The sequence below is a fragment of the Gorilla gorilla genome, chromosome 11 (genome assembly GCF_029281585.2).
Source record: "Gorilla gorilla gorilla isolate KB3781 chromosome 11, NHGRI_mGorGor1-v2.1_pri, whole genome shotgun sequence".
Taxonomy (NCBI): Eukaryota; Metazoa; Chordata; class Mammalia; order Primates; family Hominidae; genus Gorilla; species Gorilla gorilla.
In genome coordinates, this window is record NC_073235.2 from 91,535,764 (window position 1) to 91,550,449 (window position 14,686).

At 31.6% G+C, this 14,686-nt stretch overlaps 1 protein-coding gene across 2 annotated transcripts in view; it reads right to left on the reverse strand.

The window, feature by feature from the left end:
- COL5A2 (collagen type V alpha 2 chain) overlaps nucleotides 1–14,686 on the reverse strand; it is a 147,995-nt gene that overhangs the window by 64,128 nt on the left and 69,181 nt on the right. Inside the window, exons 2-5 of one of the 2 annotated variants that reach the window (XM_063695055.1) lie at nucleotides 13,911–14,143; nucleotides 3,819–3,851; nucleotides 2,436–2,468; nucleotides 1,001–1,054 (exon numbers count right to left, since the gene is read on the reverse strand). In XM_063695055.1, coding sequence (XP_063551125.1) covers nucleotides 1,001–1,054; nucleotides 2,436–2,468; nucleotides 3,819–3,851; nucleotides 13,911–14,143 — 353 coding nt within the window. Of the gene's footprint in view, nucleotides 1–1,000; nucleotides 1,055–2,435; nucleotides 2,469–3,818; nucleotides 3,852–7,973; nucleotides 7,993–13,910; nucleotides 14,144–14,686 lie in introns of those variants that run through there. The other variant, XM_019021978.3, reaches the window with a different exon arrangement.

Sequence of the window (14,686 nt, forward strand, 5' to 3'; positions counted from 1 at the left end):
AATTAAACAGTACAAACAAAATTTTCTAATTGAAACATGGGATAATGGGAGCAATATACAAATGAATACAGTTATTTAGTATATGAAAGACATTAGATTTTAGAAGTGATACATAAGAAAAAACGTTGTAGGGAGGCCGAGGCGGGCGGATCACATCCTGGCTAACACGGTGAAACCTCGTCTCTACTAAAAAATACAAAAAATTAGCTGGGCATGGTGGCGGGCAACTGTAGTCCCAGCTACTCGGGAGGCTGAGGCAGCAGAATGGCGTGAACCCGGGAGGCGGAGCTTGCAGTGAGCCGAGATCACGCCACTGCACTCCAGCCTGGGTGACAGAGCGAGACTCCGTCTCAAAAAAAAAAAAAAAAAGGAAAAAAGTTGTAACTCTAACACTTGAGAACAATATGTATTCTGTGCAGATAGGTAATAAAAGAAAACCTTTGGTATATATTATATAATATCCTCATGTTTTATCTCAAAGATATTGAGGTCACTATTTTATTGTAAAGGTATTTCACTTGTCTGGTAATGGGATTGCTGATTTTTAAAACTACTCCTTTGCTATCTCTGCAGTGGCTGCTGAGTGAAAAAGGCAGAGTGCTACCTGGGAAATAAACTTGTTGTGCAACCACTTGAAAGAAAATTTTATCCTCTAACAATTTTTTCCCGTATCCAGCTTGGTTATTCCTGTGGCAACCACAGATCACATAACTTGGATGTTTTATCTCAACAGTGCATTCTTGGCATTGCTTACTCATGAGTGAAACTCATGATATGTTAACTATGCTTCCTTAAGTTCTACTTTATTTTGATTTGACCTCCTAAGGGACAAGGAAATATCATTTTTGTTATCTAATAAGATACAATTATTATTGTATTTTTGTAAAATGTAATGGAGGTGAAAGAGGAATAGTGCTCCCAGCTTCTTGCTGCATTCAGAGAACACAGTGTAAACTGACTGGCTGTACGTTCCCCACAAGGAGCCCTCCTGTCAACTTACAGGTCTTCCTTTTGGCCCTCGCTCTCCTCTTGGTCCCTGTGATCCTGGAGGTCCCTAAAACAGAAAATGATGATTATGCATGCAAGAATGTATACTTTCTTATTGAATTTTTAAAAGTTTACTTGATAAAAGAAAATTGGAAAACAGAAATACCACACTTAAGACTATAGAGAATAAAGCCATATGCATATAAAAGTTCTGTACGCTTAGAAGCGTTGTTTATGTTATCAGTGACATTTAAAGACCTATGAAGAACTAGGTGCACATTATGGCATCATGGAGCATAGTGAGCTAAATAGATTAGCTTGACTAGTAATTGCAAATTTTTAAGGATCATATTTGCTGCCTTCTCCCAGGTAAAGCCTTTGCCACTAAACTCTGAGCACAAAAACTTACAATTCTGATTTTGAAAATTACATAAATGTGCAAAATACAAATTATCAATTATTCCAGGGACTGTATGAAATCAAATTGGTACATGATACCCCAAAATGTTCATCACTGTTCAAGTTGCTGATAAAAGCAATGGAAAGGAAAGCCTCTTAGCCTACTACAGTACTGCTTTATGTACACTCAAGCATCTTTTCTTTTTACTTTACTTAGAATATTGCATTACTTCCCCTGTATGTTTAAAACCCACTTAGAAATTTCCAAATCTTAATTACAGTTACTTTTCCCTTAAATAACAAATGACTATTATATTTCAAAAGTGGTGTTATTGTGCTGATATCTTAAAATGTTTTTCCCCCCTGGGAAATGGCTGTTGCCAGGGGGACTTTGTTTCTCTTTAAAAGAGGATTTAAACTGAGTTATGAAGATTATATTGTGTATTTACTCAACCCAACATATAGCATCGTTTAAAAGTGAGGGCTTCAGAAGAACCAGAGTGAGTCCATTAAAGCTGACTTAGTATTTTAAGCTGATTTGATGTGTTTAACATTTACATGAATTGTGTGTATATGTTATGAATACTGCTGATAATCCAAACTTGAAAAAATTAGTTTTTTATACTAAGCCATAAATATGCTCTCCTGCTGTATGATTTCTCAAATTCTACTGCAATATATAATTTTATTAAGCAGATAAAACTAGCCCACCATTAATCATAGTCAAACAACACACAAGTATGCCCGAATTTCAGTGAACAAAGTCACACTAAAATTAACAAATGTAACAATAAAGTGTTTTTGTCTTTTACATAACCAATAGCAAGATTAACATAATGTTTCTTCAGTTTCAGAATAAAATGATCCCTTATCTACCATTCATTGCTGCAAAGGAATGTCTAATTTGAAGATGGTTTAAGACAAAATGTTTTAAGAGACCAAGTATCATTGTTTAATTCTTTTATCTTCTCATGAATATAATATCTGTAAAGATTTTCAGTATCTCAAGGAATACAAGAGTACCATGAATATTGGGAGAAACTACTTACTGCCGGTCCTGGACGACCACGTATGCCTGTTACCTAAACAATAAACAAGAAAATTTGTAAAGGTAAAGTTTCTGCAGATATTCAGAGAGGTCAATAGTAACAAATAAGAATAACAACAAAAACCACAGTAATTTTTTTAAAAAATGGATGTTGTCAATTGATGCCCATTTCCTCCTCTCCTTAAGATTTAAGATATTATCTAGTTTTAACTAATATAAGGAGGCAGTGCTGGCGTAATGATAAAGAGCACCAACACTGGAGCCAAGGGGCCTGGGTTCAAATTCCGACACTACCCTTTACCAGATGTGTGAGTTTGGACTAATTACTTATCCTCTCTGTTCTTAAGGATCTTAAGTGGAAACTTAAATGTAAAATGGTAGTGATGATTAGGTAATTACCTCCCTCATAGAGTTATGAAGACAAATAAATAAATATTTGTATTTGTAAAGCACTTAACACCTAAGACATAGTAAGCACACATAAATGCTTTTTAAAATTAAATAAAACAATATGAATTATTTAATTTTTAGGTAATCTTCGTTAAAAAAAAAACAAGCCAATTAAAGGCAAATAGAGAATGTAAACACTGCTAAATAAATCAACATGCATATTCTTTTTGTCTTGACAGACTGATGATAACACCTTTAAAACCTAGGAGAATGAGGCCAAGGTGGGTGGATCACTTGAGGTCAGGAGTTGAAGACCAGCCCGGCCAAACTGGTGAAACCCCGTCTTTACTAAAAATACAAAATTTAGCCAGGCATGGTGGCTCTTGCCTGTAGTCCCAGCTGCTCGGGAGGCTGAGGCACAAGAATCACTTGAATCTGGGAGGTGGAGGTTACAATGAGCTGAGATTGTGCCACGGCACTCCAGCCTGGGTAACAGAGCGAGACTCTGTTTCAAAAAAATAAAAATAAAATATAATGAAACCTAAGAGAATGACAGTTGAAGAGCTTTAATCCTGTTTAGTAACATACTTCTTGATCCATTTACAAGTTTAAAGAAGCCTTAGGAATTCTTATGCAACAGGGAATTTTGATCAGGATCAGGGCATGATGTATTTCCAGAAGTGTGGAATAATAAACTACTATACTAACTAGTACTAATATTAACTATCAGTGTATATCCACATGTAATATATTTAACTTTTTAAAACAATGACTTTCTACCTTTAGTCATGGGACTATAAAAGTCAGGAACACAGAATATCAAATATTGTATTAAATAACTAATCTGTTCTGGTTTGCGTGTGTTATACTAAAAACTTGGTTTTAAAATAACTAATTTATTTTTGAAAGTATGTATATAAGTAATAATATACGATTATACTATAAGCTAAGTTTATTTAAGGTACAAGGAAACAATGATTATACATATACTTACAACAGGCACTAATCCTGGTTCTCCCTTTTGTCCCTATGACATTAAAAACAATTCAAAAGTTCAATTAGCACAATATAATGGCTTGCTGGGCAAAAACATGTCACCCTAGAATATGCCATGTAAACACAGGGAATTTCTATGTAAAAAAAGCAAAAAACTACAAAAAGAAAGTTAACAATTTTTAGGATAGTTAGTCAGATATTATTCATTAAAATATTACTGCTCACCTGAAAGACATAAAAAAATCCAGCGTGTGAAATATGTAAAGCTATTTTGCTTCAGTTTCCACATAGATCAAATCCAAAGAGTTGACTAGAGCACAAAATAGTTGCAACAAAAAGATGTAAAGACAAAGCACCAGAGGAAAAACTACTGAAAGACTGAAAACACAAAAAGAGCCAGAAATTGTAATACATAAAAATTAATATAAATTAATATATACAAATTTTCACACTTTTATCATATGACACATAGTTTTCAGGATCTAATCAGATGCCATTCCTGAACTACTAGCACCCTTTTTTAGTACTCATGGAAGGGCATTAAAAATGAGTACATGTGCTCATCTTTAATAAAAAGAAAGAAAAAAATAATAATTCCACTCAGATGATTCTCAATACCTGAAGAAAATCTAGGAAAAAAAATCAATTGACTAAGAAAATCAAAAACAACATAAGAAACTATCATGTAAGTAAATAGGGTCAGGTCAATATAATTGCTTTTATAATAGATACAGCAAACGTAATAGATGTAGATAGAATTTATTTTGATTCTTAGAACTTTTCTCAGAAATGGAATCCTCATTGCATGATATCAGGTACATAGATTAAATAATATTGGATGAATTGTAGCTTTATCTATTTCTACTTAATCATTTACTAATTTGTATTCTTCATATCAAAATTTGTCTTCCAACAGATTTTGGTCTCCTCAAAGTCATGGTTGTGTCTTAGTCTACTTCACATGCTCAGCATAGCAAATGGAAGCATTCAATGAATTTTTAAAATGTATTACTTTCCATTAATATATTAAGAAATAATGCTTTTTACTGGGCAATTGTGTAGGATGAATATGAATTTAACATCTCTAAAATGTAGAAAAACACAAGAAGAATGAGTTCTAGTTTATTTTATTTCTCCTTTCATATATATTATCCTTTAATCTGATTATAAAAATACTATGTGTTCATAGCAGGAAATTTTGAAAATAGAAGAAATATTTTTTAAAAACCCCTAAATATCCTACTCAACACCCCAGAGATAACCACTGTTAATGTGCTGGCATTCTTAGTTTTCCACCATCTACATGAACTTTGAGTATCTAATCAATGCCTCATTATCTTACTCTTAAATTTTGTTTTCATTTTTAAGTTTAAGAATGACATTAAAATGAATATCTTTGTTTATAAATGTGTCCATGGTATCTCTGATTAATATCTTATGATATGTTTTTAGAAGTTAAATTTGTGGACTAAAGACATTTTAAGTTTTTAACCCATATCACCAAATTGTACTACTAAAGATACAATCTACTTATATCCTTCCAATACTATCCTGACAAAACTTCATGAAGTGAAATGATGGACTTAAGGGCGGAACTAATAATAACTCAGTCACAGTTGCTGATTCTAATGTTGAAGCAGCGAATACTCTGGAAGTCAGGAAAAAATTGAGAATCCAAAAGAAGGAAAGGGCTCTCCAGAAGCAGGAGGCAGTTCTATAGGGTAAGTTCAAGATTGAAACACTAGGGACTAACAGCCAACCTACACAAAGCCTAGGACAAGAAAGAATCAACATATATGGGCTTCAAAGTAAAATAGGCTTATTTCTGCATGTTCACATCCATTAACTTCTAGAGTCTTTCTATTTTAAAAAATACAAAAATAATAAAATTTAACCATGTAAGAGCTATAATAAAAGATATTTTTCAAAATGCTGAAAGAATTTGAATTGTTTACAAAGGGTACATAAATTTGTGTGCAATAAACAAAGGACTTTATGATGCTGAAACAATGCTCCTTCTAGAGCAAAACTAGAAGAACAAATAAAAAGAGAGAACAAATTGTTTCAGTCAGAATGAGAAAAATGGAATAGCCTGCTAAGAATAGTTGTGAAATTTCCATCCTAAGAGACCTACAAGCAAAATGCACTTTATACTTGCTTTATATGTAGGGGAATAGAACTCTCTGATACCTGTCTTACCTAAATTGTAGGCTTTTTGATATATGACTGTTCTGTTGCTGCACAATATTTAAAAGGGGTTAAGTGTTCAATTATAAGTTTCTAATAATAAAATCCCTAATGATTCTATAGATTTCTTATTTTGGATATAAGCCACAAATGTAAATATTTGTTTCTATTGTTTGTATTAATACAGGATTTGAATAAGTTAATTTGTATGGAATAATGGTTTGTCTAAAGTTTTACTAAATTTAATTTTCATATCCACTGAGAAACATAAAGTTCATGTACTCAGATCCAGATGTGCATTACAATTACTTATCATTTAATATCATGTGGACATGCTTTGTAGAATGTCATTACCATGGAAGCAGTTATAGTGTTTTTCTCACATTTGCATCATCTATACCATTTGCCTCACAGCCATATAAAAAAGGTTCATTAATTATGTTGGAGTTAACATGAATTAATGAATGAATCAATCGGTCAATGAGTTGTAAGTAAATATCAAAATGGATATAAACGAAGAACAAATTGCATTTTTATAACGTTGCTTTGCTCTTGTGTTTCTGATGATACCTGATGACAAATGAAAACAAGTCATGAAGATAGTGGCACATAACTACAGTCTGCTACATTGGCAGTTGCTTTGAGTATATTCTTCACCCAGCTCTCCCACACTACTTTTGGAGAAAGGCAGCAAATGACACAGCCTACCAGTTATTTCTCTAAGTCGGGTAATTGCTAACTGAATTAAAATGATTATTTCATGGCAGTACTCATTGTTAGGATTTTTTGTTGTTTCATAGATTGGTCTGTCTCTCTATCTGTCTATCCATGCATCCATGCATCCATCCATCTATCTTTCACCTATCTGTCAAGTTTGTTCAAGGCCTATACCGATCTGCTAAGTTTCAATTTATTTTCGTTTTCACAATAAATTAAATGTGAGATAGCATTTGCAGCCCTTCTCCTTTGACATATATTCATATCTAATTTATTCCAAATGAGACAAATTTATGATATTGCCCTCTGAATCAAAATGTGTAAAACTGGCCAGGATCTCCCCTTGATAGCATCACTCTTATTTATCATGAATGTGTAGCATTGCTTTATCTGTTATCTGATAAGTCATTTTATTAAAGTTCCACTGTGTGCAAAAGTAAAGAAAATGTATGGAAATTGGGACCAGCAACAGTTTCTACTCCCTTGATCCCTGCGCCCATCTCATTTGGATACAATTGAAGCAAATGCCATAATTTTCAAGATAACCAAAAAACAGAGAGCACTCTTGGGCAAAAAGAACTATCTTCGCTTCGTAGGATTACCTTATTGATGGCAAGTGACCAAGCTGATCAGCTATACTCGGGTCATGGATGCAGCCTACCCTGTTTTCAAGTGTAAAGCTTGTGTCCAGAATTAGATTTTAAGCTCTCTGAAGGTGAAGGAGGGGAGAGGAGGGGAAGAAATGTCTGTTTGGTAAAATGTTCAATTAATTCTGGATCTTTACTTCCCAACCAATGAGAGAGAGGCTACAGGCCCATTGAAGTCAAATTGACATTCTTCATTCCTTCCTTCCTTCCTCCCTCACTTTCTTCCTTCCTCCTTCCCTTCCTCCTATCTTTTCTTTCTTCCATCAAATGTGTATTGTACTTCTAATATGTGCAAAGTATGTACTATGCATGACAAATGCAAAGAATAAAAGGTTAATAAGACATTTTCAATCCCTAAAGATGTCACAACTTTCTGGCAGAAACAGATATACAAACAGAAATTAACCATAAAGTGAATGGTTAGAGGCATCCGTCCTTTGGAAACACAGTAGCTGAACTGTGCTCATATACTTATCACAATGTATTTGTATGGTACTTTGTACTTTTCAAAAGCTTTCAAACATTTCAGAGCACAGTTCTGTGTGGATAGTATTGGATATAAGTCTGCTTATGAAAAAGAAACTATGCAAAGTAACACTTACCTTTCTTCCTCTACCTGTAAAAAGAAAAGAGTAAATGTGTTATTTTATGAGGAAACAATTATTGAGAATCTGCTAAATATTTACTTTCAATAATAGATTTCTTCTGGAGTCAGAATTACAGTGATAGTGATTACACTATCAGCAGTAAGCAGAATTCAAAAGGTTTTGGATCAATACTTCCATAAAAGGCAAAAAATGCACCTTTTTGGAAAATTCTAACATGATATTAATATTCTTCACAACATTTATATGACATTTAAAGTTCATTAAATTATTAAATTAGCTATTAAAGCTATAATGAATTATCTTTCATCAATATTCTCCATTTTTGCTTTTTATAATTTTATGAGCAAGGCTGTTTATTCATATGGTTCAAAAGCAAAAATGTATTAAAAGTATACAATTATACAGTAAAAAATGTCATTCCATCTGGTCCTGTGTTCCCTATTTCCACTTTACCCCCACCCCCACAGGAGGCCACTATTATTGGTTTCTCATATGTTGTTCTCAAGTTTAGTTTGGAATATTTAAGAAAATTATTATAGACTCATTTTTCTACTTTTTCCATACTGTTCTTCACTTGTCTGTATATCACATAGATCATTAAATCTTACAGATCTTTGCTCATCAGTATATAGTTTCTTTATTGTTTTTCTTAATTTTTTTATAAGATTCCACTGTATTAATCTAACACAATCTATTTAACTAATTTTGACCTTTACCCATTAGGGACATTTGGATTGTTTCTAATCTTTTGTTATCACTAGGATGTACTTTATCATCTAACCAGGACACTTTTAAGAATGAAAGTGAAAGTTATTGTTTATTATGCCAAGAAAATTGATGTAATTTGGGGTTTTCCTGGGCAAGCTAGAATGAAGGCCATGCTGGCTATTAAAAATAATATTGTAATGAGTAATTGTTATGTATATGCTACATGCAAGTATATTTGTAAGATAAATTCCCCAATATCCTTTTTGAGTTAAAGGTATAGGCATTGGTAACTTGATAGATACTACCAATATCCTTTCATAGAAATTATACCACTTTACACTCCACAAATAATGGACACATTTCCCCACAGGCAACATGCAGTGATACCCAGTATGCTACCAAACATTTTAATTTTGGCCAATCTGATAGGTAAAACATGATAGCTCAGTATAGTTTTCATTCACATATTTTATTTTGAGAAAATTTGACAGTTTTGTCATATATTGAAAAATCATTTGTATTTCCTTGTTTGAATGATTAGCTAATTTCCCTTGCCTATATTTTTATTAGGTTATTGATATTTTAATTATTTATATCTAGTATTTCTTTATATGTAAAGAATATTAATTCTTTGTGAATTGAGTTGCAAACATTTCTACTTTGCTCATTTTTTGTGTCACACAAATGTTTATTATTTTTGTACATTTTTATGCCTTCTGGCTTTGAGTCAGAATTCATAAAGTCATATATTTTAAAAGACTATAAAGAAATTATCCTATGTTATCTTTGAAATCATTATGATTTAATTTTTCTCATTTAAATCATTGCTTTATTTAGAATTTGTGCTAGTGTAGAATATATTTTTATTATTCAACTTCATTTTTTTCCAGATGATTGCCTAGCCATTCCAACAAGGTTTATGAGATAATTCTTCTTTTCTCCACTGCTAAGATGCCATCTTTATTGTATTCAATCTGACCATGTATATTTGGATCTACTTCAAGATTTTATTTTATTCATGTATCTACATCACATTTTTTAAACTAATGAATCCTTTTTAAAATCTTGTAGGGCTAGTCATCCTTAATTGCTCTTATTCTTAAGGATTTGCCTGATTATTCTTTCTTGTGTAGTCTATGAAAATTTTAACTTACAATATGTTGAATTCTCAAAGAAAGTGTGCTATGTTTATGTTGAGATCATGTTAAAATCACTAATTAACTTATGGAGAATTTATGTGAGTGTAATGTTTAGTCTTTCTAACCAAGAACATAATAGGGCATTCAGTTTTTTAAATACTTACTTTGAATTAGCAGTATTAAAAAATTTTCATCAGATCTCATACATTTTGTGTTAAGTTATCCTTAAGTGTCTGTTGCTATTACAAATGAGGAATTTTTATTCCTATTATTTCTTCTATGATGTAATTGTTTATACATAGTAAACCTATTAATTTCTGCTTTGTCTTACTAAATTCTTTTATTTTTTGTAGTTTTTTTTTTACTCAATTTAATAGGTTTATAAGCATACAATTGTATTTTCTGCAAATGGATAGTTTTTGCTCCTCTTTTTAGATTTTTGAAACCTCTGATTTCTTTTTTTAATGTCAAATTATTTATTCAGGCACATTCAGTACTGTTAAATGGTAATGGTGATAATGGATACTCAGTCTATCTTTGTGTTTAGTAGGGATGCTTTTAGTATTAAGCATAATGAAACTTTCAAATTGAGATGTAAATATTGTATTATGTTAGTATCATTTATTACCAAGTTAGTAACTGTCTTTATCAAAAGTATTTACTGATCATTGTCAAATACTTTTACTTTAATTATGAAAGAATTCATATACTTTCTCTTCATAGATCTGTTGAGATAATTATTTTTATTAATAGCTTCCTTAATAGTCAATTATTTTGCACTTGTGGAATAATCTCCACTTTTTCATGACTACTCTCTTAATATGCTAATAGACTTAATATTTTATTTAGAATTGTAAAAAAAATTTATGAGATCAGTTCATAGTTTTTTGTGTGTGTCATTGTTATTACTTTTGCTGTAAATAATATACTTCCTTCATAGCAAAACTTTGAAAGTTTGCTGTCTCTTTCAATGTTCAAGAAGAGGATTTAAAAGCATTAAAACCATCTGATTTCTTTTTAAGACCTTTTAGTTGTTTGACACAACTGTGAAAACACCTGGACTTGCTGCTTTGAGAATCTAGCTGCTTTACAAACTTCTCTGTTTCTTCTAAGAAAATCTATGTTCTAAGATTTTCTGTTTCTACCAGGGCTAGTCTTAGTAAATTACATTGTCTTAGAAAATTATTCATTTCATATTAGTTTTCAAATTTATGAAGATACAGTTGAATAAAGGGACCTCTTAATGATTCATGTTGTTTTACTTTCATTAGGCAATTTTCTCTTTATCATTTTTTGCTTTAGGTTAGATCTTTTGGTTGGGTTTTCATAGGACCATGTTTTGGATTTACATATTATTTCTACTATATTTCAGTTTTCTCACTTTTCAACTTCTGTTTTTATCTTTACAATTTTTTTCTTCCACTTACTTTCAGTTTATTTTGTTGATTCTTTTTAACTTTTTGAGAAGGATGCTAAATGCACATACTTTTATTCTTTTTATTTATATAAGCATAGAACTATGATTTTTCATTAAAATTTTAAAAATAAAATGTTTCACTATGTTTTCAAGTATCTTTGTTTGGTGTGTTAGAACTTCTTATGCTTAAAAAGATTTATATATTAGTTCTATCAATTATATTCCATATTCTGTTAAATTATGTTAACATTCTTTTACATTACTCATAGATCTGTATTTGTTTAGACAGTTTCTACTAGTTCCACTAAAATGAGCAATGATAAAATTGACAGTGTTTCTTTTTTCTTACATGCCGCTCAGGTTTTCTTCTAGCATTCCATTTTAACAAGGAAATGTTCTTTTTAGCATTTATTTTTGTAGTGTTAAATGTGCCACTACTTTGTTCATGTGATTTGTCAGGTTTGAATGATATTATCTGACTTTCACCTTTAAAGATGAGGAATTACCAAACTCACTCTAGTTCATACTTTCTTTTGCCTCCCCCTTTCATTATATATGTTTTATAATTATTTCTGCATTGTCAGAAGCTATAATATTTACAATCCCATCTGTCACCCTAAGTTACACTTTTGTTTTAGTCTTTTTCTAGATTTAAATATAATAAATGCTCACATAAGTTCTTTGACAGTTTCTTCAATTAACTCTTGGTTGCCTTGCATTTAGCCGATGGTAGTTTCCCTGAGAAATTTATAGAAACAATAACCCCACAGAAATGCTTTTACTGTAGCTTTTATATTTGAAGGAGAGAATGGATTTATATTTAACTTTAGTTAACCATATTATCTCCTTAAGAAATATGTATATATTGCTCCACTGTCTTCTGACACTGGATACTGTGGAGAAATTTGTGACCAGTCTTAACAACTTTTCCCTTGAGAAATAATCTGTTCTTATTCTTTGACATTCTAAAGAAGTATTTATTTATCTTTAAAGTTTAATGACTTCATTAAGTTACACATGTCTCTGTTAACTCTTTTAGGTCAATTTTTCAGACATGTGGTTGCCATTTCAATATTGACATTAAAGTTTTACTTCATAAAATTTTTCTTGTATTATATTGTTATTTGTTCTACTCAATTGTATTAATTTTTTCTTTGGGTGCCCATCTTCAGGGTTATCCCTTGCTTGCCTTCTACATCTATTATTTTTTAACTCTTTAAAAATTGTAATTCATTATTTTCCTATTCTCACGGCCCTTGCTTTATTTTGTGTAATATCAACTCTCCTTATGATCCCTCCTATTTCATCTTCATTTCTTTGTGATGATTTGATTTTCCTTCTATTTATTTTCTGACCATTACTTTTTTCTGCTTTATAGCCTTCTTTCTTAAAGAGAATTACTTTATTAAGTTTTTTTTTTTTTTTTTTTTTTGGTTCACGGTAAAATGATAGGTCAGAATTTTCACATGGTCTATAGCAATATATTTTCTGGTGTGTTATCTCGTAAATTTAGCTGAACTCAATCACTTTTTATCTTATGGCATCTGTGTATAATGCAATTGCCAGCTCCTAGACCAACTATTTGAAGGAGACTGTACATTTTGGCGTGTTTTCCGATATTTGCCACCATTGTTCCCATTTGCTATTCACTTATCCCCACGGATTTAATTTTACTTTATTCCTGGGCTGCTTTGATGATTGTATTTGCTTTGGGTAGCTCTTATATGTCTTGGTTTTAATTCTTTCTTTTGTATATTTCTTATTACATTACTGAAAAGTGAGTGTAGGTATTTACCCAAGGCACATTGTTTCTGTTCAAGAAGCAGAGAAAAGGTAAGTTTCTATCTATTTCCATATACATACTGTTGAAACCTTTATTGTATTTGCTGTTATTTGCAATGAAATTTTGAAAAAAAAATAAAGCCTTGATACTGTCTTGACAATGATGAATTAGAAGTCTCATGACTGCTAACACAAATAACCTGAAGGTTTAATATTGCTCTTACCTTGTTTATTGAAACCTATAAATATAAACTTGTTTCCCTAACATGTATCTTTAAAATATGTACTCATACTGAAATACATAATATCTGTTAAACACAGAAACTTTTTCTTCAAAGAAGTTTTAAAAGTTTTCCTTTATATATTTTTTTTCTCCTGGAAATCTATTTCATTCTTTACCTAGCCAACATGAAAAGCATTCTGCATTTAAGAGCCAATGTAATACAGGGTGCTGTGGCACTGAATTACATTAGGAATAAGTATTCCATTCACTAGGACAAAGTCGGCATCATTGTAGATAAATGTGTTTTCTAGATCTTCTCTCAGGCATTAATGGACTTAAAGGGAAACTGAAAAATAACTTGGAGGCACTCATCATGCATATGGTAACAAATGATCATCTTAAGTGATTCAAGAAATTCTCAGATTAGACACAACCACCAAAATTCAGCCCAAAATGCTTCAGATATTTAAGAAGACAGGAAATTACTGTCTGCTTCTATCTAACTTTAGATAAAGTGAGTGAGCAAAATCATTAATCATTAACCCCAAAAGCCACCAAAAAAAAGCTGCTTAATTATTCTCTTGAGTTGCTGAATGCTGAAAGTGAAAAACACTGCAACTATAAAGGTGAGTAACTGGATCAATTATGAGTTGGCCCTAAACATTCTTACCAAAATTTGTATTGCCACCTCCAGGTGTTTGTGAACAGACAGGACAGCATTCCCCAGGGGGCGTTACAGGGTCGGCACAGTCCAGCACATCCTGGCATTCTATCTTGTCACAGAGAATGGCTCCATTGTCACAGACACAGATCTGACAAGGGGCAGGTTTCCAAATGTCCCTGTTTAAGTACATCTGGCCATTCTGAGTGCAGGCTATTTCTTCACCATATCCTTCTAAAATAAGAAGAAAAGAAAGAAGAGGTTAATAATCTGAAATTATAGAATTGAGAAAATAAAAAGTGAGCCATCTTGTGGATTCTAAAAAATTCTGGACTAAGAAGTAACCTTCCAAGGAGCCAAACACAGATGAACTGATTTCATTTCATAACAAAATAATATGCAATTCACCATGAAATAATGATAATGTATCCTTGCATGATAGGGGAAGAAATAAAAGTGATACAATGGAGGTATATTTTTTAACCAGATAATGCTTCCTTCAAGATTTTATTCTTGAAGGTATGAATGATGAAACATGAGAATATCAATAAAGAGGGATAAAAGCGAACCATCTGAAAATGGGGAGAAAATGAATAGTTCAAAGGAGAATATACAATTTGAATGTTTGGTGAACCCTATTATGACTTGCAACTCACTGGAAACTTTAGTAAATTCCACAACAGGAGACAGTATGTTTTCATGTACCATAGAAAAAAACTTCAAAAAAGAAAAAGGTGTATGTTTTTATTAAAATTATTTTTAAATGTACAGTAAAAA